General features: G+C 43.9%; 1 protein-coding gene across 2 annotated transcripts in view; it reads left to right on the top strand.

The window, feature by feature from the left end:
• The first annotated feature begins 5,744 nt into the window (after positions 1-5,744).
• MTMR2 (myotubularin related protein 2) overlaps positions 5,745-24,588 on the top strand; it is a 73,650-nt gene continuing 54,806 nt past the window's right edge. Inside the window, exons 1-2 of one of the 2 annotated variants that reach the window (XM_039521021.1) lie at positions 5,764-5,885; positions 21,568-21,701. In XM_039521021.1, the coding sequence (XP_039376955.1) occupies positions 21,691-21,701 (11 nt within the window). In that variant the 5' untranslated portion in view covers positions 5,764-5,885; positions 21,568-21,690. Of the gene's footprint in view, positions 5,886-21,567; positions 21,702-24,588 lie in introns of both variants that reach the window. The other variant, XM_039521020.1, reaches the window with a different exon arrangement.

The raw sequence follows: 24,588 nt of genomic DNA, 5'->3' as shown, positions 1-24,588 counted from the left end.
TTGAGCCCCAGGGTTTGATTCTTCTCCCACTTATACCAGTTTTACACCAGCAAGAGGAGACCCAGACCCTATATGACTTGCTCAAGCTCACATAGCGAGTAGGACTGAACTAAGAACCGTTAAAGCCCAGGCTAAGTCCCAAACCACAAGCCCACCCTTTCTTTTGATCTTTCAGCTAATGGCTGCCATAGGGGCTAAGCACCTCTGAAAGTCAGTCAAATGTTTTTTAAGCTCATAAAAGATGTTACGGAGTGGGAGACTATGAAGCACAATTAACAATGGGATTTTTTAGGACATCTGACAATCCTCCTTTTCGGATAGTAGCCTTAATGAATTTTCTCAAACAACTTTCTCTCTATCTCTGACTCTCGGGATTTCATTTAACTTACCCGTGTCAACTCGAAATATTTAAAGATGAGCACATGAAACCGTGTTACTTATTTGGTGTGGTTTTAATTTTCTAATAATATTTTCTATGTTTTGAATCATTACATCACAGTTAGGCTGTCCTCTCTAAAGGAACAGTTTCTAATGTGATTTGTAAGACAATAGTAAGGGATCTGGCAAGAAAAACTAGGCTGAGACTGAGCTCTGCTCATTTTACACCAGTTATAAAACTGTTCTGTGAATTGCCTTTAATTGGTTTTGGTTACGGTTGGAGCCTTTCATTAATTCTCTGGCGTTTGTAAGAGCCCTGAGGTAACTCACTTCACAGAGAGAAATTCTTGCTGACTTTAAAAAAGAGGTATTGCTGGGCAAAAAGACTCACTGTGCAGATTGTTAGTTGTTTTCAACAGCAAGACAGATCCAGGAGGTGATTAGCTTTGTTCTCATTTACTAAGCATCAATGGGGATTTCTATAGGGTTTCACAGTCCCTGGGGATAAGGCCAAGAACAAAACAGGGAAGTGAAAAGCAAACAGAGCACTTCATCAATAAACTACTTAGCAATGCCACATCAATGGCAAATTAGGAAGAAAGGAAGGCGCTTTAATACTTTCACATAGCAAAGGAGGATGTATTTTTTGTAATTCCTACTTGACTTTTGTAACAATTGCACCATTATCAAACTATGGTCAACAGAGGCAGTAAAGGTAATATCTAAACATAGATAATTAAAGGCTCTGTACGAAAGTCTTGAAGATAGAAAAAATATTGTACGTTGTCTTGGGAATTCAGTTTTGAGAAGGGCTGGCAAATGGACTGTATCATCAGGAATGGGTAAGATTTAATTTAATCTCTTACAAAGATGCAAGTTTTCTGCTGTTAGTGCACCCCCTGATGGCTGATTCATGAAGAAATGTCAGCATTCACTTTGAAGGATATTTGCCTGTCTACCCAGTGTTCCACAATAGCAGCCTATAGTGGGAAAGGGTGAGTGGAAAAAGGAACAGAATGGGGAAAACAGGCATCACTGGAATGGGAGAAGGCAAAATCCACTTCCTGCTGGATGAGTTATTATCTGGAGATATTACTTCTACAGGTATCAGAGAAAACAAGAAATCTTGTGACTTAGCTCACAACTTATTAAAGCAGGTGATTAGTCACACACATATTAGAGGGATACTGTACAGAAGCCCTGATAGAACAGATTATTATAGTGGTGACTGATCCTATTCTAAGCAAGGTTGGTGTATATTTAAGTTTGCAAAAATGCTTCCCTATTCATAAGTCCCTGCTATTGCTTGCTCATAAACACTGATATGTTTAGTCTGACATTTTCCATGGTTCCTGCCTGACAAAGTTGTAATTTTTGCTAGAAACCTTGTTTGAGTTATGGGAAATATTTTCCCAATTTAAAATTCTTTTTCTAAACACACTTTTTTAAATGACAAGGTCACAGCAAAAATGGCTGAAATTAAAACAAAACTTGGCACAGATTCCTCACTTAGAAGTGGTGCGTTTACTTGGTTTGAAAAGAGAATTGGTTTTTTTGAAGGAAGTTACAAGCATGTGAAAACTCATTTTCAGCCTGCACAGAAGACAATCTATCAAGACACTAATAACCAGACTTAACCAGTTTCTGCCATAAGGTGTAAACATCATAAAACATGAAGTACACCTGTGTAACACATTGGCCTGGTTAGGGTTTGTAATATCTAAAAGCCGGACACTCCAGCAGGAGTGCTGGAACCTCTCCTTCCCTGCCTCTTCCTCCTGAAAACCCTCTCCTGCCCCTTCCTTCTAGGCCCTGCCCCCTAGGCCTCACTCCTGCCCCACAGGCACTGCGTTGGATACCACTGGTGTAGTGTAACTGTTTTATGGAAATCATGTTTTATAGAAATATACTTATGAGTGTGAATATAATGTAACTGGAATATGCTTCATACAAAAGGTGACTTGTAAGGTGCATTACAAAGCTTATGATCTACTAAGTGTGTTCATCCTATTTGTTCGCATGTATTATTTCTATGTCTGAAGTTAGGAAAATAAGATATAAACTTGTATTACTGATGTAAACCCATTAAGTGAAAGCCATTAAGGGTGCTTCAGAATCAATGACCTGTAAATGGCTCTTTACTTGCGAACCTTCCTGGGCATAGGCACCAACTTTTCCCGGCGCCGGTGGGTGCTTGCGCCCTCCTGTCCCCATTCCAACCCCTTCCCCAAAGTCCCCTCCCCAACTCCATCCCCTCCCTGCCCCTATTGGACCCCTGCCCAAATTCCCACCCCAGCCCTGCCTCTTCCCCTGAGCGTGCCACGTTCCCCCTCCCTCCCAGTGCCTGCCGCTGCAAAACAGCTGTTCTGTGGCACAAGCCCTGGGAGCTGGGGAAAAAGAGGACAGGTGGCGCACTCAGGGGAAGAGGCGGAGTGGAGGTGGGCAGGGAGCTGCTGGTGGGTGCAGAGCACCCACCAATTTTTCCCCATGGGTGCTCCAGCCCCGGAGCATTCACGGAGTCAGCGCCTATGTTCCTGGGTACATGTGGGCCAGCCCTGGAAGAACGGAGGCTGGGATCTCACAGGACATGTGAACATGTCACCTGATACTGGAATCCATCTTAAACCTGGTGCTTTTCCATTTAGAAGGGAGGAGTAGGGACCCAGAGAGACAAAAGATTCCCACCTTGTGCCAAAGATGGCTGCAGTCATAAGAAATCCTCTGTTTTCCACCTAAGATGTCTGCTGGAACTAACAAGGACTGTGCCAGGGGAAAGGATTGGGCCCAGACTAGGAAGGAGTCTAGTCTGTGAAAGAAGCTTATTGGAACGTCTCTGAGGGTGAGATTTTATCTGCAAACAGTTTCTTAATGCATTAGGCTTAGACTTGCATGTTTTTGCTTTATTTTGCTTGGTGACTTACTTTGTTGTGTCTGTTATTACTTGAAATCACTTAAATCCTACTTTTTATACTTAATAAAATCACTTTTGTTTATTAACCCAGAGTAAGTGATTAATACCTGGGGGATCAAACAGCTGTGCATATCAGTGTTATAGAGGGTGGACAATTTATGAGTTTACCCTGTATAAGCTTTATACAGAGTAAAACAGATTTATTTGGGGTTTGGATACCATTGGGAACTGGGTGTCTGGATGCTGGAGATAGGTGACCTGCTGAGCAGTTTTTGGTTAAAGTCTGCAACTTTGGGAGTGTGGACCAGACCTGGGTCTGTGTTGGAGCAGCCTAGAGTGTCTGGCTCAACAAGGCAGGGTTCTGGAGTCCCAAGCTGGCAGGGAAAACAGGCTCAAAGGTAATTCTAGCACATAAGGTGACAGTCCCAAGGGAGTCTCTGTGACCAAACCCATCACAGTAATATTACTGCTAACAGTCACCTCAGGGAGTTTTGTAGGCACAAACCCTTCTAGGGAATAGCAGGAGAATTGGTGCAGCATTCCATGGCCTTTAGAAGCGGCTTGCATCTCCAAGGGCACTAGACAGGGGAGTTTGGGGATTACCATTGCACCGGACCTTGAGGAAGAGGCACATAGTGGAGTGGGGAAGGTTCCTTGTGACCTCCTGCCCAGGACTTCAACAAGCTCTCTCCCACATGCCTAACTTCTGTGTGATCCCACAGAACAGTCACAGCCCTGCATTTGTCATCTGCCGTCCTGTAACATGGAAATAAATGTGCTGTCATTGCATCTGCAGGATGGAGTTGGGAGAGAGGCTAGGAAGAAGAAAAGCCCTTTTTGTTTAAATGTAAATACCTTTAGTGATTAGCACTGGAGAATATACTGTAGGGAGCAATCCTTCCTCCATAACCCTGCTCTCTCCCCCGCCCCCCAAACACACACACATGAACCCCTTAGGGGGGCTACTAGACAGGGTGTTTCCAGCTCTACTCTCTATGATCTTATAATAGTTAACAAATGTGGAAGGCAAAAAATGATAGACAAGAATGAAACATGACTGACTGTTAGGCTGGTGTTTTTTTTTTTTTTTTAAGAGATCTGAATGTTTTTCTTGGAGTTAAAATCCTTCTTTAAGGTGTCATCTGTCTAGTTCCTACTAAACAGATGCCCCTCTCTCAACCTCTTCAGGAGGCTATAACACATCACAGATTAAATCCCAAATAAATGCTTTTGAAGTGTCCTTCCAGCAACTGCACTAAGCAGAAAATTACAGGCCTCCTGGGCCTAATTCCTTCTGCTTGTTACCACCATATCCATCCATCTTTTGTATTATCCCTGGGTCTCTCTCCTCTTTCTGCTCTGCTGGGCAGGGAATGATCTCCAGACTTGTGGCCCCCCTCCAGAAGGATCCTACCCCTACCCAGTTCCTGCTGTCATCACCAGCAATGTGTCTCTGGCCCCTGCGCCTTCTGTCTTAGCTGAGAGAGGGGAAAGGCCGGTGGTCTCCAGCAAGGTGTTCATCCCACCCCCGCCTCTTAGCAACTTCATGGTGGCTGTTTATCACCCCCATGGGCCAAGTTAATCCCTTGACAGAACACTTTGGTATCAAAGGGTGGTGAAGCACTGGAATGGGTTACCTAGGGAGGAGGTGGAATCTCCAGCCTTAGAGGTTTTTAAGGCCCGGCTTGACAAAGCCCTGGCTGGGATGATTTAGTTGGTGTTGGTCCTTCCAACACTGATATTCTATGATTCTGTGAAAGGCATCAGGGATGAATGGGGTCCCCTTTCCCCTCCTCCTGCCTTTCTGCCCTACATAGAAACTCATTTTGGGCTGAGGCTGGTCTGGCTCCATCACTGCGCTGGTCCCACCCACCCTGCGACCACTGCTGCCTTAGCAGCATGATTTCCCCTGACCTCCCCTCCTCCTGCACGGCTGGCCAGGGGATGAGAAAGGGAGGGGGCTTCTTGCACTGTCAGGCCTACCCTCCACCCCACCCTGCTTAGCACCAATCTCCCCCGCTCAATCTCTGCTGCTGCGGGACCAGGCCTTGCCTCGGGCATCTCCTCCGCCGGGCCGGGAATGGGAAGGGGCGGGAGTGGCTGCTCTCCAGCCTGGATCTCAGGCGTCGCGGGCCGGCCATCCATCCTCCCCAGGCTTGACTGAGGGGCGCACCCCGCTCCCGCTCCCGGGGGCTGGCCGAGGGCACTGGGCAGGAGGCCCGGCCTGCGCCCCGCGGGGGGAGGCTGGGTGGCCGGACGGTCCCAGCCTCCTCCTAGCTCGGGGGCGTCTCTCCTCCCCTTCCCCGCCGGGGGGACTGCGGGGCCGGGGGGCTGGTTCTTCCCCCGCCCCCTCGCGCTGCACGCCGGGCGGACATGGCAGCCGCCCGGCCCCACCTCGGCCGCCCTGCTGCAGCCCGCGGGCAGCCCGCCGGCCCCGGGCCCCGAGCCTGAGCGGCCGCCGGCGGGCCGCCCTTCCCATCCCCATCCCCATCCCCCGCTCGCCGCCGCCGCCCGCGATGGAGAAGAGCTCCAGCTGCGAGAGCCTCGGCTCCAGGCCGGCTGCAGCCCGCCAGCCCAGCGTGGACTCGCTCTCCAGGTACCCCGGCTCCCCCCCTCCCCAGCCACCGCCCGCGGCAGCGGGGCCGGGCTCCGGCTTTGGAGCTGCCGCCCGCGGGGCCTGCCTGGCCCGCGAAGGAAGCCACCGGGGGGGGGGTCTGGCGAAGGCTGCAATAACCCCACACCCCAGCGTGGGAGCAGCTGCTGCTGGGGCTATTTCCCCCCCTGCCCCAGACTGGGGATATTCTGCCCCTACTTCGCTTGTGGCCGCCCGGGCTCCAGCAGTCACATCCCTGCACCGGGGGTCATCTAGTCCAACCCCCTGTTCAAAGCAGTTTCTTGAAGGTGGGGGTGGAAATCAGGTTTCTGGGTCCGTTGGTGATCTGGGGTGGTCCCCGTAAACAGCCCTTAGAAGAGGATATGGGTCCGGTGAGTGATGGGTCTTTACACAAAAACAAAAAAGCCACTGCCAACAAAGCAAAGAAACGGTGGATAAAAGCGATGGAACTGGTGCAGTTTTTATCCAGCAGGGGAAAGGGATTGCGGTCCCATGTAGGGCAGGGCTCCGTGATTTGACATTTGTCCTTGGATTCAGCCTGGATTGATGGCTCAGGCTGAAGCTGAAATTGAGGCTCAGGAATAGCATATACATTTTTAATGTAGTGATTTGCAGTTGAATCTGTGTTGATTTAAAAAAAAATGGACAAAGAAAAAGAAAATCCCCTAAGAATGAGTTTGAAAACTTCCAGTTTTTTGTGATTACTTGATATTTTGTAAAGGCGTTTGCAAATGCATAATTTTTACTTGTTTTAAAACATAACTTTTGCTTGAAAATCAGTAAGAACTCTAAGAATATTGTGTAATTATATAATTCAGAATGTCTTAAAAATCTCTCTGGTTTATCCACTGGATCCCTTAAGATGTGATTGTTTGTGTTTTTGTGTTTACAAAATTACACTTGTATAATTATCAGTAATGATGCTTCTGGGATATGTTGATAGTGATGTTTGACCATTTATATTGTAGCAGTCGTAACTTTTGAGTGGTTGATTTTGTATCCTTAATAATTTGCTTACAGTGCTGTAACTGTGTTGGTCCCAGGATATTAGCGAGACAAGGTGGGTGAGGTAATATCTTTTATTGGATCAACTTCATTGGAACTTCATTCCAACTTTTATTGGAAGTTGGCTCAATAAAAGATATTACCTCACCCACCTTGTTTCTGTAACAACCTTAATAATCTTGTTGTTTCTGTATAATTTCCTAGGTTTTCAAAAAAGCAAATAGAAAAAACAGAATTTCTATCATGTGGCATCATATTTACACTCGCATGGGTCATCAGCAAGGTTGGAACCTTTAGATCAGTGGTTCTCAAACTTTTGTACTGGTGACCCCTTTCACATAACAAGGCTCTGAGTGCGACCCCCCCCCCTATAAATTAAAAACACATTTTAATATATATAAACACCATTATAAATGCTGGAGGCAAAGCGGGGTTGGGGTGGAGGCTGACAGCTCGCAACCCCCCCATGTAATAACCTCGTGACCCCCTGAGGGGTCCAACCCCCAGTTTGAGAACCCCTGCTTTAGATTCTCCCACAAGGACCCCTGCCGCTTGAGCTAACTGAGTTACTGATAGAACTAGTAGGTTGTCATCCTCTATTGTGGACCAGCACTAAAAGGGAGTGGGACACTTTGCCAGTGGGTTTTACAGATGTTTGCTGATATCAGAGGAATGGTGAGACTCAGGAATCTTAGGCTCCATTCCAGGCTCTGGAGGGGAGTGTAAATCTCAACTCTCTGGAGTCTTCAGTCCACCCAATCTTGTTGCCCAGCCATTCGCAAGTTCCGTTCTCCCAGGTCCTCATCTGATCTGTTTCCCCCACCCTGGCCTGAAATCAATCCCCTTGCTGAATCACAGCGCTTCCCCTTCCCCTACCCGGCTCCTTGTCAAATTTGTATCTCCTCCACCCTACTGGTTCTCAGTCCCAGTCCCCTTGCCCAGCCAGTCCCAGTTGCTCAGCTCCTCATCTAATCTCATTTCCTGCCCCCCACCCCAGCTCCCAGTTTACCCCTTGGTTTCTCTTCCTGGATCCCAGTCCCCATCACCCCACCACCACCCCAACTCCCAGTTTCTCTCTACACCCCTCCATGCCATCCCTCAGTGCCAGGTTTTGGCTCCCTGTCCCAATCTACTCCCCTTTCCCTTCCCATGGGTCCAGCTCTTCACCCCTCTTCATTAAAATCAAGACGCTTTCTCCATGCTGATCATTGAGGGTATGTCTACACTTTGAGCTGGGAGTTTGCTTCCCATGTCAAGGAGGCATACTCACCCTAGGTCTGGAGAATTTGACGAAGGTTTCTAACCATCAGAGGAGTGAAGTTCTGGAACAGCCTCCCAAGGGGAGCAATGGGGGCAAAAAAACCTAACTTGTTTCAAGACTGAGCTTGTTAAGTTTATGGAGAGGATGGTATGACAAGACTGCCTACAATGGCATGTAGCTGAGGTGTGGCTGCTAGCAGCAAATCTAATGGTTGGTGATGGGATGCTAGGTGGGGAGGGCTCTGAGCTACTACAGCAAATTCTTTCCCCGTTGTCTGGCTGATGGGTCTTGCCCACGTGCTCAGTGTATAACTGATTGCCATATGTGGGGTTGGGAAGGAATTTTCCCCCGGGTTGGATTGGCAGACACCCTGGGCTTTTTCATCTTCCTCTGCAGCATGGGTCACGGGTCACTTGCAGGTTTAAACTAGTGTAAATGGTGGATTCTTTGTAACTTGAAGTCTTTTAAATCATGATTTGAAGACTTCAGGAGGTCAGACTAGATGATGATCCCTTAGCCTTAAAGTCTGTCTATGAGTCTGATTTGAGCTAGCATGCTAAAAATAAACTGTAATGGTAGCAGCTTGAGCAGCAGGTGGTGCTAGTCATCCCAAGTATGTACCCATCGGAGAAGCTAGGTGACTTGCCCCTTCTGCTGGTGGCACTACCATGGCTGAAGTCTATATTTAACTGGCCAGCTCAATCAAACCTAGCGTTGGTATGGCTCCTTGAACTGGGAATCACACCCCCAGTTTGAAGTGTAGATGTACCCTGAAAACTCACGAGTGACAGCTCCCCACTCTCAGTTCAGGTGACCAGACCTAGCATGGTCCAGAGCTGCGGTTGCAGGGAAAGTCCTGCTCAGCCTTGGGCTGGAGCATGCCCTGTGTGGATGGAATCTTTGGGATTTAGCTGCTAAAATCCAAGAAGTCTCTACTAAGCATGTGTGAACTGTGGTCTTCCCACACACCCCCAAGGCTTATCTCTGAGCCAAATTTGGGTGAATTTTCACGGGGATGGCAAAAATCACATTCCTGACACAAAGGCTGTTCCCCATACAAATTTCAAGTCCCTGCTCCGAAGGTCACCAGAATTTTTTAACATGAGCATAACAATATATTTTTCCTTAGCTTTGTTCTTAGCAATGGCTGAACTGCTTTAGCTGAAATTTTTCATTAAAATTCAGCCAAGTCAGACCCCTGGCATTAAAAATTTCATCCCAAGCTATTAAAGACTGGTCAAGTTATAAGCAACTGAAAACAGAGTGTTCTAATTGGAAGTATTACTGCATAATATATGGTAGTACCATCCCCTCCTGTAATTCTAGTGATTCGGTTGCGGAAGGAAATAGTTTTCCTATGGACTAAACAACAGATTTTCTGTTTGCCTGTCTCTCTCACAGGGTTATTTATTAATTAAGGCTCCAGTCCTGTGAAGATGTGAGTATATATGTAATTTTATGCCCATGAGTAGTGTCATTGAATTCAGTTGAATTACTTATGCATAAAGTTACACGCACTTACATTTTGTAGGATTGGGGCCTAGCCAGTAACACCTTCCCTGGAGACAGTTGTGATTTACTTCTTTAAGTCTTACTTATCATAGTTTGATCTGCTAGACTACAGTAATGTTGAGTTGTTACAGTGTGATTGTAGTGATGTGCTATAGTTGCACTATACCTGCTTGCTAAAAAATAAATAAAAAAATCTTACATTTTTATGGGGATGGTGTCGGGAGTAGAGTGTACTGTGCAGGTGCCATAATTAATTTTATAAATCTGGCTTTCTTATTTAATAGTAATAATCACCTTCTGACTATAGATATAATTCATTCAAAATTCACGACTCTTACCTATGTAAGCATGAAACCTTGTGGGGTTATAGGAGCATGATTATTCATTTTAAATGACATTAAAAAAACTGGAAAAGTGAAAGATGACCTGACAGATATGATGCATTTATACCGCACCCTGACATAATTTTATCATACGGCTTTCTTAGATCTGATTGCAAAGTTAGGTCAGTTGTGTATGCCTGTAAGTTCATAGGATGTGTTCCTGGAAACACACGTGCATACCTTAGAGCTCACATAAGTAAAGGTACTTGCATGAGAAAGTGCTTTCAGGATGATACTGTAGTCTTTTGGGAGTTAGTTTTTTCTTTGTAGTGAAGTGTGTGGGATACGTCAGCAATGGTATTTGACATTTTATGTACTTTAAAATGGAAGGATGGTCTAGTGGTTAGGGCACTAGCCTAGGACTTGGGAGGTCTAGGTTCAGTTCCTTGCTCTGTCACAGACATCCTGTCTGATCTTGTGCTTCAGTTCTCCATCTCTAAAAATGGGGATCGTAAAACTTCCTATCTCACAGGGGTGTTTGTAGGACAAATGCATTAAAGATTGTGAAATGCTTTGGTATCTATTGATGAGAAGCACTATATAAGGGCTAGGTGATATGATTACACCTCTACCCTGATATAACACGAATTCAGATATTATGCGGTAAAGCAGCGCTCCAGGGGGGTGGGGCTCCGCACTCTGGTGGATCAAAGCAAGTTCGATATAACGCAGTTTCACCTATAACGTGTTAAGATTTTTTTGGCTCCCAAGGACAGCATTATATCGAGGTAGAGGTGTGTTAATAGAACCTGGTATGTGTGCATTTCATGCAACTTTTACTCCAGTGAGTAACATGCAGAAATAACTCTTCATGGGACTAAACAAACTGTTGCACGCAGAAGGCGATGACGAGCTTGACCATAAAAATTGATTCCATTTTGCAGTGTATGGTGTTAAATCTTTGTCAACAGGACAGATAAGGAGTTAGTGATTTTTTTCTCTCTGTTATGGAGGAGTCTTTCTCCCGTGTCTTCTCCCATGATGATATGTCACTGAATTTGTCTGCTTTCACTTTACCACTACTTGTCAATCAGCTGGCTTGGGCACTGGTATTTCTCCATTCATTACTCAGCACAACTGACTTTGTCGTTGAATGGAAAATGAACACCATCTATCCATAGAGTTTTTAGCTTTGGCTTTAAAAGACAATGCAAAATATTTTCCCCTTGCTCATAAACTTGCATTTAACAATCACAGTATAGAGCTTTGGGGTAGAATTTTCAAAGATGACTTAAAGTCCGTTAGCTTTCAGGAAAACTTAGGCTCTTAAGTTCCTAAGGGCTAGACTTTTAAAAAATTATTTAGGCACCTGAAGATGCAGATATGCACCTATAGGAATTAGGCAGTTAATGGGATTTTCAAAAGTATCTATCTGCCTCTTCAGGTGCCTAAATACTTTAAAAAATCTGCCCTTAAGTGCCTGTCACTACTGAAAATGGGACTTAGCCTAAGTCCTGTAAGTGCTTTTGAAAAATTTACTTTTGGTAAAATATTGACGGGTTTCTCTTCAGCGTATTAAAAAAAAGTAATAACCTATCTGAACACCAGACAGGTATAACAGAACTTAATTTCCTCAAGCAATTAAAGATGTCTGACAAAGAAAGCAGATTATAAAGGAATGCAAATCATATATATCTGAGGTAGCACACAGTATTTTTAAAAGGTATTTGGAATAGATCTCCAGCTCTGGGTTCTGTTGTTGTGCCAGATGGATGGGGGTGAGACTAGCAACTAATGAGAGGTGGAGTAGTGGGAGGAAGTGTTCAACTATCTCTCACCAAAGAGCATTCACGTGCTTTGGGGAATCCTACCAGCTAGCAACCTCCACCAATTCCTTTATTCTAGAGCTCTGTATCTACAGCATTCATGTTATTCTTTGCCCTGCTTTCTGAGAAGTGATACTTTAAATTCTTAGCTCTTTCATTTTGATGGTTCTGCTTTCTTTTCATGTCAATCTGTTTTACTACTTCTGCATGTAAGTTAGCTTAGCTGCAAAAGGAAAGGTAACTCCAGAACTCAGAACATCTCATTTTTGTGGATGTTGTCTTGAACGGTAAAGACTGGATAGTTTGCATTTAACCTTTTTAAAAAAATCCTGATTTCTTCTATAAGTCCATTTTGTTGTAATAAAAGGTCTTTGTGGCACAGTCCAAAATGTTGGATGGCCTAGCACAGGTGGAAAGGTTTATTGCTCACTCAAGAACCCTGGTCATTTTAATTGTATTGAAATGTATATATCAGCTGAGAAAGTTAGGTCTCATGCTCCCAACACTGTCTTAGCTCACCATGCAATGTCTTCAGGACCCTGGAATCTGTAGTTTACAATGACCTAGTATCTGAAGTTTTGACTTCTGGAGAATTACTTGATGACTTTAACTCAGAAATAAACTGAATTTGGCTTAACCATTGTTAAAACAAACTGTTTCTAAAATTTATCAGTGAAAGCCCCCAACGAGTGATGTTCATTTTGAAATCAAGCTACGTAACCACACAGGTGATGTGAACACACCCCACAGTTAGGATTTATGAAGTTTGTTGTCCCATTGAGTAGCAATAGTCCAATGCAATACTCAAGCAACAGTCTGTTCTAAGAAACAGATTCAAAGTGCATGTGTGAAGTTATGGAGGCACTTGAATACTAAATAAACCATATTATGGGAAAAGAGGTAACAATTAATATTCTAACCCTATTTCATGAATAGTACAACTAGTTCTAACAGCAATAGTTTAGTTCAGGGGTTCTTAAAGTACGGATTGTAACCTCTGGAGAGTCACAATCATTCTCCATTTTCTTCCCTTTCTTAAAATAATTATACTGCTTACTGTTATGGTTCTGTTGATAACTTTGATAACATGAATTGAGCATAAACAGATGCAGAGATGCCTGCCTGAATCTGCAGACAGGCTGAAACAATAGCTGTAAGTGGTGTGAAGGGCCTTGTTCGTCTTGATTATGGTCCTATGGACACCTGCTTGGACAGCAATTTAAGGTCCTAGTTGAAGAATTTTCCCCCGAGAACAAGGCTAACATCGGAAGGAGATGGATTTGTAATCCCTTTGGGGGCTTTCTCTCTGAATTTTTGACACCAAAACCACATTACTGCCAGATGTATCACATTGGTGGATTGAGTTGCCTTGTGATGACTCATTGAAGTTACAGTTTGAAAGAGAAGATTTTTTTTGCCGGTTTTGGTGGTCAGTGAAGCACAAATATCCATCACTTTTTTCACAGGCTGTGAGAATGCTTCTTCCTTTTGGTTCCTCATATATATGTGAGGCAGGATTTTCAAGGATGGGTGCCATTAGAAATAAGTACAGTCGGTAGCTGTGTGTTGAGAATGAGCTACGTTTGTGTCTGAAAAACTTCACGCTGTGTCTAGAACCTGTTAACGACTCCAGACAGGCTTATCCGTTCTCAATAATCATTAATGCTAATATGTGAAAGATAAATTATTACACTTAATTGAAACAGAAATACATTTGGGTGCTAATTTGTACAACTGTACATTTTTGTGTATGTTGCTAACATAATGAATGGATTATAAAGCCTAACAATTCATTTGTATCATAGGGAAAGTCCATTATCAGGGGCTGAGGATTTTGGGAAGGAATTGTGAAAATACTGGTAGCCTAAAAGGAGGTGACAGTTTTGAAAAGTTTGGGAATCACTGACTGAGGAAAAAATAAAATCTTCCAGGAGCTGTCAAAATAGCAATCTTCAACCTACTTTGGTAATCTCTACTTTTAGCTGATGTAGGTTCTAAACATCCTTGAGTCTAAGATTCCACCTTCTGCTCTGACCTTCTCTTCTGTTAGATACATGCAAACTTCTTTGTTCATGCAACTATTATTGAAAAGATAAATGTCTCCAAGGGACTATGTATTTAAAAAGTGCTATGTGTGACCATTTAAAAAATAAAATACAGTAGACACTCATCTGTTTCTTTAATTCTTGTCAAGTATCAGAGGGGTAGCTTTGTTAGTCTGGATCTGTAAAAGCAGCAGAGAGTCCTGTGGGACCTTATAGACTAACAGACGTATTGGAGCATGAGCTTTCGTGGGTGAATACCCACTTCATTGGACATGCATCTGACGAAATGGGTATTCACCCACGAAAGCTCAAGCTCCAATACGTCTGTTAGTCTATAAGGCGCCACAGGACTCTTTTTGCTGCTTTTAGTTCTTGTATTATAATTAGCACGGGGAGAGAGAATCTCTGCCCTGGAGAGCTTGGGGCTAGGGTTTTAAAGATATTTTTGCAGATGTGCCAGATAGGTGCCTAGTGAGTTTTTCAGAAGTGCCTAGCTGCTTGACTGCGATTGATCGAGGCACCGAACAACCTTTAAAAATGTGGCCTTTGGAGTCTAAATAGACAAGATAGGCAGAGGGTGGGGAGGGGAAACAGTGTCACACAGAGATGACATGACTTGCGCAAGGACACACAGCTAGTTAGAGGTAAAGCTAGGATTGGAACGCAGGTCCCTGACTCCCAGTCCGGTGCCTATTTGCTTGACCGTGCTGCCTTCTTTAGAGATGGAAACTTATCTTTTTTTTGTTTAATAATCTGTTTGCTTAACTACAGATTATTTACAATTAAAAAAATAATTATCCAACCTGCTTATACTTCAGAATTACCTATTTTATTGTCAAACTACATAATTTGTGGCTGTTTCCTGGCCCTATAGACCATGGAGGTCCTTGGCTGCTCTCACAATTCGCCTCAGCATTTTTTTGTCAAGGGCATATTTTGCCCAATGATGGTAATTCATACTAAGAACTCTTGGGTTTTGGTCAACATTATCCCTCCATCTTCTGTTTAGTCAGATACCATAAGGGTATCTGTCTTCCATCATCTCAACTATAAGTCCTGCTCACAGAAGTAGTTGCTTACATCATTTTCTCCCTTTAAATTATTGTCCTGTTAGCTATGCTCCTTTAATTATATATAACTTTTACTTCTGCTGTTTTCTTAACACTGTCCTTCTTTTCTAATTCATTTATAGCCTCTGTGCAAAGACAGGAACTAATTCTCCTTCATGATCCTTTTTCTCTTGACCTACTTTGCTGCTGTTGTTTATTCAGTGCGTATAATGTGTCTGGTGCTGTATAAAGAGGCATGAAAAAGATTTGAGGGGTGGTGGTGGATAGTCAGCTGAACATGAGTTCCCAGCACAACACTCTGGCCAGAAGAGCTGAAGTGTTGCTTGGATGCATAAACAGGAGAATCTCAAGTAGAAGTAGGTGGTTTAGGAAGAGCACAGGAAGTGAGAGGGGAAGTGGGAATAAATGAAATGAGGAATCCTATTACAGTTAAGTTTCACTCCCAATAATCAGTAGTGCATTGTAAGACAGTTAAAATGAAGGGTGGGTCTGTTTTTAGCCGCTATAACTATCCCTACACTTCTGCAAGGGTTGGTTGAAAAAATGCAACGAGACCCAGAAAAAAAATTCAGTGGAATTTTTCGTGTTCTTGTTTCCCCATTTGTCTACTGTCTCTATTTTCTTTTGGCAGATAGTTTTTAGTTATCTAGCCATGGTGGGACTTTCTCCTACTTTTCTCTGGTCTTTTACACTCCATTAATTCTTTTCCATTCCTTTCCAACTTCCCACCTACCTTATGGAGCGAAAGAGCTAGTGGTTCTCTAATCTACACCCCCAGATGCAGTAAATAACATTTGAAGTGCAGTTCTAGTCAATAAAGTGACTATGTAAAAATGTCACCATTTTACAGATCTCTGTATACTCAGTCATCTGTTGACTTTGATGAGAAAAATAAATCCTCATTCCTTTTTATGCATGTTAGTCCTGTAGAGCCAACACAGCTGAGAGAGAGGGAGCTGGATTCTACTCCATCTTGTGGCTCATAAACATACTTATTTATTATGTTTTAGTCAGTTACACCTGTGCAAACCAATTGAAGACAAATAGAGGTTGCCCAGGTGGTGTTGAGTGCATTAGTTAAAGCCAATGCGGTTGCACAGATGTAATTGAATTCTTCTTACTAGAGATGATCTGCAAGATAGAAAGAACCTTGCTTAACCCTCATGTTGTGTTGGCTGGGTTGACGGTTGAAAAAATGCAAACAAACCCAAAGATCATCTTTTTACTTGTAAACTGAACACATTTGATCCAGAACCTCTGCAATATCTTTTTAACAAAGTCACTCTTCAGAGTAAGCTGAGATTTGAAATTTAGGCTGTCCTTACAACTGAAAACAGGAGTCCCACTGCCTTATTGAGATGGAATGATCTCAGCTCCTTGGACAGCTGTTGTGTCCCCAGTTACTGGGAGCACCTTACATCAATGTACAGAAGCTCAAAGGCCCAGATCCTCAAAAGTATTTAGGCTCTTCACTCCGATTGATTTCAGTGGAAGGTAGGAACCTAAATACCTCTGTGGATTTGGGCCACAGTAACTATGTAAGTATAAGCTTTATTGGAGATGTATCCCCAGAGCACCTCACTAACCTCTGAAAGTCATGGCCCAGCGTGCAATGGTCTGTGTAAAACCTCAGAAGAATTTTCAGAGGAGGGAGCCCCACGGTGGGAGGGGCAGGCAATCTCTTTTGTGGTTGTTCCAAAGCCCCAGTCAGGAATTTGGAGGGGAATGTTCCCAGAACAGTGTGATGCTGGATGAGCCATTCTGGAGAGGGGGGAAAATGTAGTAGAGTTTCCTACTGGATGCCATCACTTATGAGCTAATATCTGCTGTCAAGCAGCTGATCAGCTGTGACCCATTACTTATGTGATTACATAAGAATGGCCATACTGGGTCAGACCAAAGGTCCATCTAGCCCAGTATCCTGTCTTCTGACAGTGGCCAATGCCAGTTGCTTCAGAGGGAATGAACAGAACAGGTAATCATCAAGTGTTCCATCCCATGTTGCCTATTCCCACCTTCAGGCTAGGGACAGCATTAGCAACATCAGCATTAGCAACATAGCTTCTGGTGATCTAATGGGGGCAGGATCATAACCAACTTCTTCATTGGTTGTGATAGGACAGCTACACTCCAGTGCAGTAGATGGATGTATTTCTAGGTTAATATGTTCTGATTCCAGACCATGACTCCAAGTGGTCTCAAGCAAGGAAAAGCAGATTGCCCTATTGCTACATTGCTAAAAAAGTTACCTCCACTCAGCAGAAGAGGTGCCCTGGCCTTAGATTTTTCCCTCTTTTAGGAGGAGAGGAACTATATAAATACTTTTTTTTTTCTTACTTAGGTGTTTAAATCCATTGGCAGCTCAGGAAAGATGAGTAGTTATTTTCTTTAGCAGAATAAATTCTTTTCTGGGTGGGGCAAACATAACTTCCATTATTTATGGAGATAACCTTTACTGTTAGGTGAGCAATCTTGCAAGATTATCCCCAGTATATAGATGTGACAATTGATATATGGAGCGGTTGGGGACTCACCTTTTCAAAAGTGTTCCCTCATTTTGGATGTCTCCATTTTTGGGTGCTCAGCTTGAGAGAGACAGAACCAGATTTTCCAAACACCATTTAGACACCTTCAGAAGTGGTGAGTATGTCAAGTGCTAAACTCTTTTGAAATCCTGCCCATGCGTCACAATGGGAGCTGCTGGCTGCTGAGCTCTTTTTAAAAAATCTTTATTTAGGTACCTATTGGAGTTGGGCTTTTTTAGAAATCTGGTCCTAATTGTGGGTGCTGAACACTTGGAAATCTGGACTGTGGGGTCTGATTTTCAGAAATGCTGAGAACCCACATCTCCAGTAGATGTTGATTTACCTAGGGACATGTAACAGTTCAGTGGCTGACCTGGGATTAGAAAGTAGGGTTCTGATCCCCGTTCCAGGCTTCATCTGCAGTCAGAGCACACTGCATCTCAACATCCGACTGCTAGAGAATATCTAGGTATCCTGTTGGAGGATTTCTACTGGATAATCAGTGACTCTCCAAATGGGGGTGTATTTATATGCTGTATTCAAAAATACCTTTTCTTCTTTCTTTTAATTAATCCGTCTGGAATTACAAATGTCAGTGATTAGTCATTTGCTGGTATTCTTAGTAACTAGTTTTTTAAGGAAAGATAAACAGCATATTTGACAGTACAAGTTATTTTCTTATGCGAGTGTTTAAAAATAGAAAAAGGAATGCAACAGAATAAGGACTGAGTTATGGTAGGTATACAGACTTACTGTTAAATCGGTGTGTGCAGCGGCTAGCATAATAGGGTCCTGTTCCGTGACTGGAACTCTTTCTTTGTAGTGCAGTAGTACCTAGAAGTTATTTTATCTGTTCATCCTATTTGGGCTATCTTCCTTTGGTGTCCTACCAACAAGTACAAAGTTTTCCGGTCTTTTTCTTGATCCAGTTCATGAAAGTTTTGTTGCCCTAATTATTACTTGGTAAAGATTTAAGATCATCAATTAGTTTCAGTTTCTTATTTTTTTTCCTTGCACACACTGGGCTGTTCTAATGTGCTGACTAGTAAGGGCCCCTAACAAACTGTTCTCTGAGGAATCGCTGGAATACATCAGCATTTTGGCCATGGCTTCATCCCTATCCCTGCTCCTCAGAGAAACTGTGCAACATATACAATCTCTCTCTCTTTTTTTAATAGTCTGTTTGTTTTCTTGACCCTGAAATACTACCTCCACTTTCTATTCTCAGGGGGAACCTTCTTCATTCAGAGTTCAGTCCTGCTCTCTGCTGTGTTACACCTTTTGGAAAGCACTGAGTAGGCCTGGAAGATTTTCTGACCTTCACAGTAAGAACATAAGAAAGGCCGTACCGGGTCAGACCAAAGGTCCATCTAGCCCAGTATCTGTCTACCGACAGTGGCCAATGCCAGGTGCCCCAGAGGGAGTGAATCTAACAGGCAATGATCAAGTGATCTCTCTCCTGCCATCCATCTCCATCCTCTGACGAACAGAGGCTAGGGACACCATTCTTACCCATCCTGGCTAATAGCCATTTATGGACTTAGCCACCATGAATTTATCCAGTTCCCTTTTAAACATTGTTATAGTCCTAGCCTTCACAACCTCCTCAGGTAAGGACTTCCACAAGTTGACTGTGCGCTGCGTGAAGAAGAACTTCCTTTTATTTGTTTTAAACCTGCTGCCTATTAATTTCATTTGGTGACCCCTAGTTCTTGTATTATGGGAATAAGTAAATAACTTTTCCTTATCCACTTTCTCAACATCACTCATGATTTTATATACCTCTATCATGTCCCCCCTTAGTCTTCTCTTTTCCAAGCTGAAGAGTCCTAGCCTCTTTAATCTTTCCTCATATGGGACCCTCTCTAAACCCCTAATCATTTTAGTTGCCCTTTTCTGAACCTTTTCTAGTGCTAGAATATCTTTTTTGAGGTGAGGAGACCACATCTGTACACAGTATTCGAGATGTGGGCGTACCATGGATTTATATAAGGGCAATAATATATTCTCAGTCTTATTCTCTATCCCCTTTTTAATGATTCCTAACATCCTGTTTGCTTTTTTGACTGCCTCTGCACACTGCGTGGACATCTTCAGAGAACTATCCACGATGACGCCAAGATCTTTTTCCTGACTCGTTGTAGCTAAATTAGCCCCCATCATGTTGTATGTATAGTTGGGGTTATTTTTTCCAACGTGCATTACTTTACATTTATCCACATTAAATTTCATTTGCCATTTTGTTGCCCAATCACTTAGTTTTGTTAGATCTTTTTTGAAGTTCTTCACAATCTGCTTTGGTCTTAACTATCTTGAGTAGTTTAGTATCATCTGCAAACTTTGCCACCTCACTGTTTACCCCTTTCTCCAGATCATTTATGAATAAATTGAATAGGATTGGTCCCAGGACTGACCCTTGGGGAACACCACTAGTTATCCCTCTCCATTCTGAGAATTTACCATTAATTCCTACCCTTTGTTCCCTGTCCTTTAACCAGTTCTCAATCCATGAAAGGACTTTCCTTTTATCCCATGACAGCTTAATTTACGTAAGAGCCTTTGGTGAGGACCTTGTCAAAGGCTTTCTGAAATCTAAGTACACTATGTCCACGGATCCCCTTGTCCACATGTTTGTTGACCCCTTCAAAGAACTCTAATAGATTAGTAAGACACGATTTCCCTTTACAGAAACCATGTTGACTATTGCTCAAGAGTTTATGTTTTTCTATGTGTCTGACAATTTTATTCTTTACTATTGTTTCAACTAATTTGCCCGGTACCGACGTTAGACTTACCGGTCTGTAATTGCCGGGATCACCCCTAGAGCCCTTTTTAAATATTGGCGTTACATTAGCTAACTTCCAGTCATTGGGTACCGAAGCCGATTTAAAGGACAAGTTACAAACCATAGTTAATAGTTCCGCAACTTCACATTTGAGTTCTTTCAGAACTCTTGGGTGAATGCCATCTGGTCCCGGTGACTTGTTAATGTTGAGTTTATCAATTAATTCAAGTACTCTTCTACCCCATCTTTTAGCAGTGGCCCACTGTGTGTGAGAGGGCTGAACTGAGTAATCCCTTAGCAGGCAGTGTTGTTTGAGCTGACCGTAACCTACAAGGACTCTAATTTAGGTTACATACCCAGTGTACGTTTTTGAACCTCCACCCTTTAAATGTAATTTATTTATTTTTTATTTTAAATGTTAAGTGAAGTTTTAGTGATTAGAAATGGGACCAGATTGGAAATCCTATAAACAGAAAACCTCAGAGTGCAAAACAGGCCCAACTTAGGTTTCCCTACACTGACACACAGGACCGACTCTAGGCACCAGTAAACTAAACACGTGGTTGGGGTGGCACAATTTCAGGGGTGGCATTTCGGCCATCTTTTTTTTTTTTTTTTTAATTTGCTTTGGCAGTTGCGCTTTCAGAGTTGTTGGTTTTTTTTTTTTTTTTGCTTGGGACAGCAAAAAATGTAGAGCCAGCCCTGCTGACCCAACAGTGTGCCTCAATCTTTATTAGGGTGGCTGGGAGAATTAATTGGCCCGCCCTCATCATAATATCCGAGCACCTTACCATCTTTAATATATTTATCCTCAAAATCCCTGTGAGGTTGGGATCATTATTCCCATTTACACATAGGCAACAGTGGCACAGAGAGACTAAGGCCCAGTTTCTTAAAGGCATTTACGTGTCTAACTCCCATTGATTTCAATGAGAATTAGGCACCCAAATAACTTTGAGGGGCTGTACTTTAGGGCCTAAATCCTAATGACTTTCAGTGAGACCTAGGCTCCGAAGTGTCTAAGTCACCTTTCAAAATGGGCCCGAAGTGTCTAAGTCACCTGGGACATACACCGCTAAGCAGAGCAACTCTTAAACACCTTTACAAATATGGGCCTGAGTGACTTGCCTGAGGTCACACAGGAAGTTTGTGGCAGAGCAGGGAATTGAACCTGGGTCTCCTAAGTACTAGGAGAGTACCTTAACCATCCAACAATCTTTCTTCTCACTCTTCCTTCTTGGGAGTGGGGATTCATTTGCCCTGCCCATCATTCTGCAACCAAAATGACCAGTGATGGTGGTGTTTTTTGCAGTGCAGACACTGATCCAGAAGGAACTGGACTGAGACCAGCTAAGTCACTTCACATGGGTTTATCCATCTGCTTTCAGATCATTAGAAATTTTGATCCTTCCTGACATGGACTGAATTTCAACCGATGATGCAGAGGTAAAATGTGGTGTATTCCCAGTACTCGTCTAAAATCTTTTGGATAAGAATATTATTTTGGCTTTTCCTTTGCAGCTGAGTGCCATCCTGCACCAGCCTGGAGCCTGTTACTAGGCGGATTCCTCTTTTGTTTCTCTCATGAATACAGATCATGATGTCGTCGTCTTCCACGTGATGTTTTTGATTTGGGCCTATGTCACTTGTATTCTTCTGTTTTTACCTTCTGGGCTGTTTGACTCAGGAAAGCGTGATACCGAGGGCTGCTTGTTGTTATTAATTATGTGCTGCTTTTCAGTTAGGCTTTGGGTGTTGGCTTTCTGTCCTTGGAACCTTGCTAATATCTCAGACAATTGGCCTGTTGTTTAGCCAGTGCTGCAGGCCTTTTGTGAATTTTGGTTAAAAAAATAATAATAAAAGAATGACTAATTGAGCATGAGCAATGCTGGTGAGACTGTAGTCCATTGTGTAACTATTGAGAGCAAAATTTGCATTCCTAGAAAAGCTTGTTCACGGTCAAAATATAGGGCACTCTCTTTATTGCTCATGGGAAAACATGTACTATATATTCAGCTCAGGATGCTATTTAAAAGAATCAACTTTATAAAAAGTGACATTTACTTTGCTTGGAACACTGAAGTCAGATTGAAACCCTGGTTTGCTTGGCAACAGAAGTGAATCTTTCTTATTCAGGCAAGTATCGCGGGGGCTATTTTAAGTCTGTCACACACACGCACAATGATTTGTGTGCTGAAGTGGCTTCTTTTAAGATTGTTTAGCACTGTGACATGGCCAAATCTTTTGAAGGGGAAGGCTACAGTCCTATGTTATATAACTGTCTGCCTCTTCTGAGTGCCAGAAGAGGCAGACAGTTTGTCTGTGGCTTTTTTCCTGAGATGTGTAAGTCAAGCAGAAGATAAAGTAGGTATCTAACAATGTTCAGAGAAATCATGACTTCTAGGTAACTCTTAAATGTAGTCAGTTGTATACTGGGTACATGTACAGTATAAATACAGTATGCCGAGCTTTTGTATGTGTGCACGTTTTATATAAATGTATAATAGATTAAATTGCTGTCTGTATGTGCATTCTGTTGTAGGTAGGATAATCTGGTTTTTTGGTGTGAAGATTCAAGTCTGACTCATCGATGAATGGGGGATAATTGTTCCTTTGTCCATCTTCTCTGTTTAGACCAGTGTTTCTCAAATGCGGCCACCAGGGGCTTTTCTTACGGCCACAGCCTCCTGGGCAGTGATTAGGGGGGTGGGGCGGACGCAAAGCATTGGCCCCTCCCCAGGGGCCACCAGGAGTGGTTGGGCCCTGCCCCCCTTTGGAGAGATACAAGCTGGAGGAACAGGCAGCCAGTGAATTCCCCACATTCCCAGGGGCAGTGGGATTGGGCTTCAGCCCTCAGGTGGCAGGCTCCAGCCACGGGGCTTCAGGCTCTGTCTCCTGGGCATGGGGCTTTGGGCTCCATACCCTGGCTGTGTGGTGATGGGCTCTGGCCCCAAGCTCGTTCCCCCATCACCTTTGCCCCCCACTGCCTCCCCCAGTGCCCCATCACTCCGACCCCTGCTGTCTCTGTACCTACCTCCCTATCCAAGGCTTAATTTGTCCCCGGGCTTGCCGGGGCTGAAAAAGTCTGTTGTGAAAAGTGATATTTGTATGTTTGTTAATATAACTTTTCACAGCATACTTAGTAGCTAGCAAGTCTTTTTAAAAAAAGCAACCAAAAAAAGCAACAGAAACAATAAGAAAAATGACAAGAATGATCAAAGCACTTTATTTGTGTTTCTATTCTGTTTAGGTCCAATAAAGAATAGAGACCACTGTATACTATTTTTATTATTGAGTCTGTTAAAAAAAAACAAAAAAACCCACCCTACATAGATAGATTACAATGATTTGGACATGTACCCGGGCTAATTTATTTCTTTTTTCTAAAGTTAATGAAGTATTTTAGGAAAAATTGTCACAGCAAGCGTTGGTGGTCGCACTCAGAGGCCATGAAAAAATTTGTTGTGAGAACCCCTGGTTTAGAGTGAGAGAGTTCTTTGGGGCCCAGACTGTCTGGTCCACTGTGTATGTACAGTGCCTAGCACAGTGGGGCCCAAATCTCAATTGTGGCTTTTAGGTGTCAGTGTCTACAAATCAATTAAAATAGTAATCTTTAAATGTTGTAGTGTGGGATCCTATTCTACAGCCCTTACGGAGGCACAAGCACTCTACTCCTGCCGATAGGCCAAGCAAGCATCTGTTTCAGTACTTTGCAGAATTGTGCCATTAAGGGGTGCTGCATAGTCACTGGGATCCTTGCGTGAATGAGGGTTTAGGCCAGAGGTGGGCAAACTACGGGCCACATCCAGCCCCTGGGACCCTCCTGCCCGGCCCCTGAGCTCCTGGCCCTTCCCCTGCAGTTCCTCCTCCCCCGCAGCCTCAGCTCGCTCTGCCGCCAGTGCAATACGCTGAGTGGGCGGGTGGGGCTGTGAGCCTCTGGGGCAGTGCAACTGCAGAGCCCGGCCTGACCTGGTGCTCTGTGCTGCACGGTGGTGATGGCGTGGCTGGTTCCAGCCGGGCGGCGCAGCTGTAGCACCACCAGCCTCCGGTGCTCCAGGCAGCGCGGTAAGGGGGCAGGGAGTGGGGGGTTGGATAGAGGGCAGGGGAGTTCGGTGGGTGATCAGGGGGTGGGGGTGTGGATAGGGGTCAGAGGGCAGGGAACAGGGGGGTTGGATAGTGGCAGGGGTACCGGGGGGGCAGTTAGGAAGGAGCGGGGTTGGATGGGGCGACGGGAGTAGTCAGGGGACAGGGAGAAGGGGTGGTTGGACGGGGCAGGGGTCCCTGGGGGGCAGTCAGGAATGGGGGGGGTTGGATGGGATGGTGGGGGACAGTC

This window comes from Mauremys reevesii, linkage group 1 (genome assembly GCF_016161935.1).
Source record: "Mauremys reevesii isolate NIE-2019 linkage group 1, ASM1616193v1, whole genome shotgun sequence".
NCBI classification, from domain to species: Eukaryota; Metazoa; Chordata; order Testudines; family Geoemydidae; genus Mauremys; species Mauremys reevesii.
Note: the sequence above shows the minus strand (reverse complement) of the source record. Positions and strands in the feature narration are given on the sequence as shown.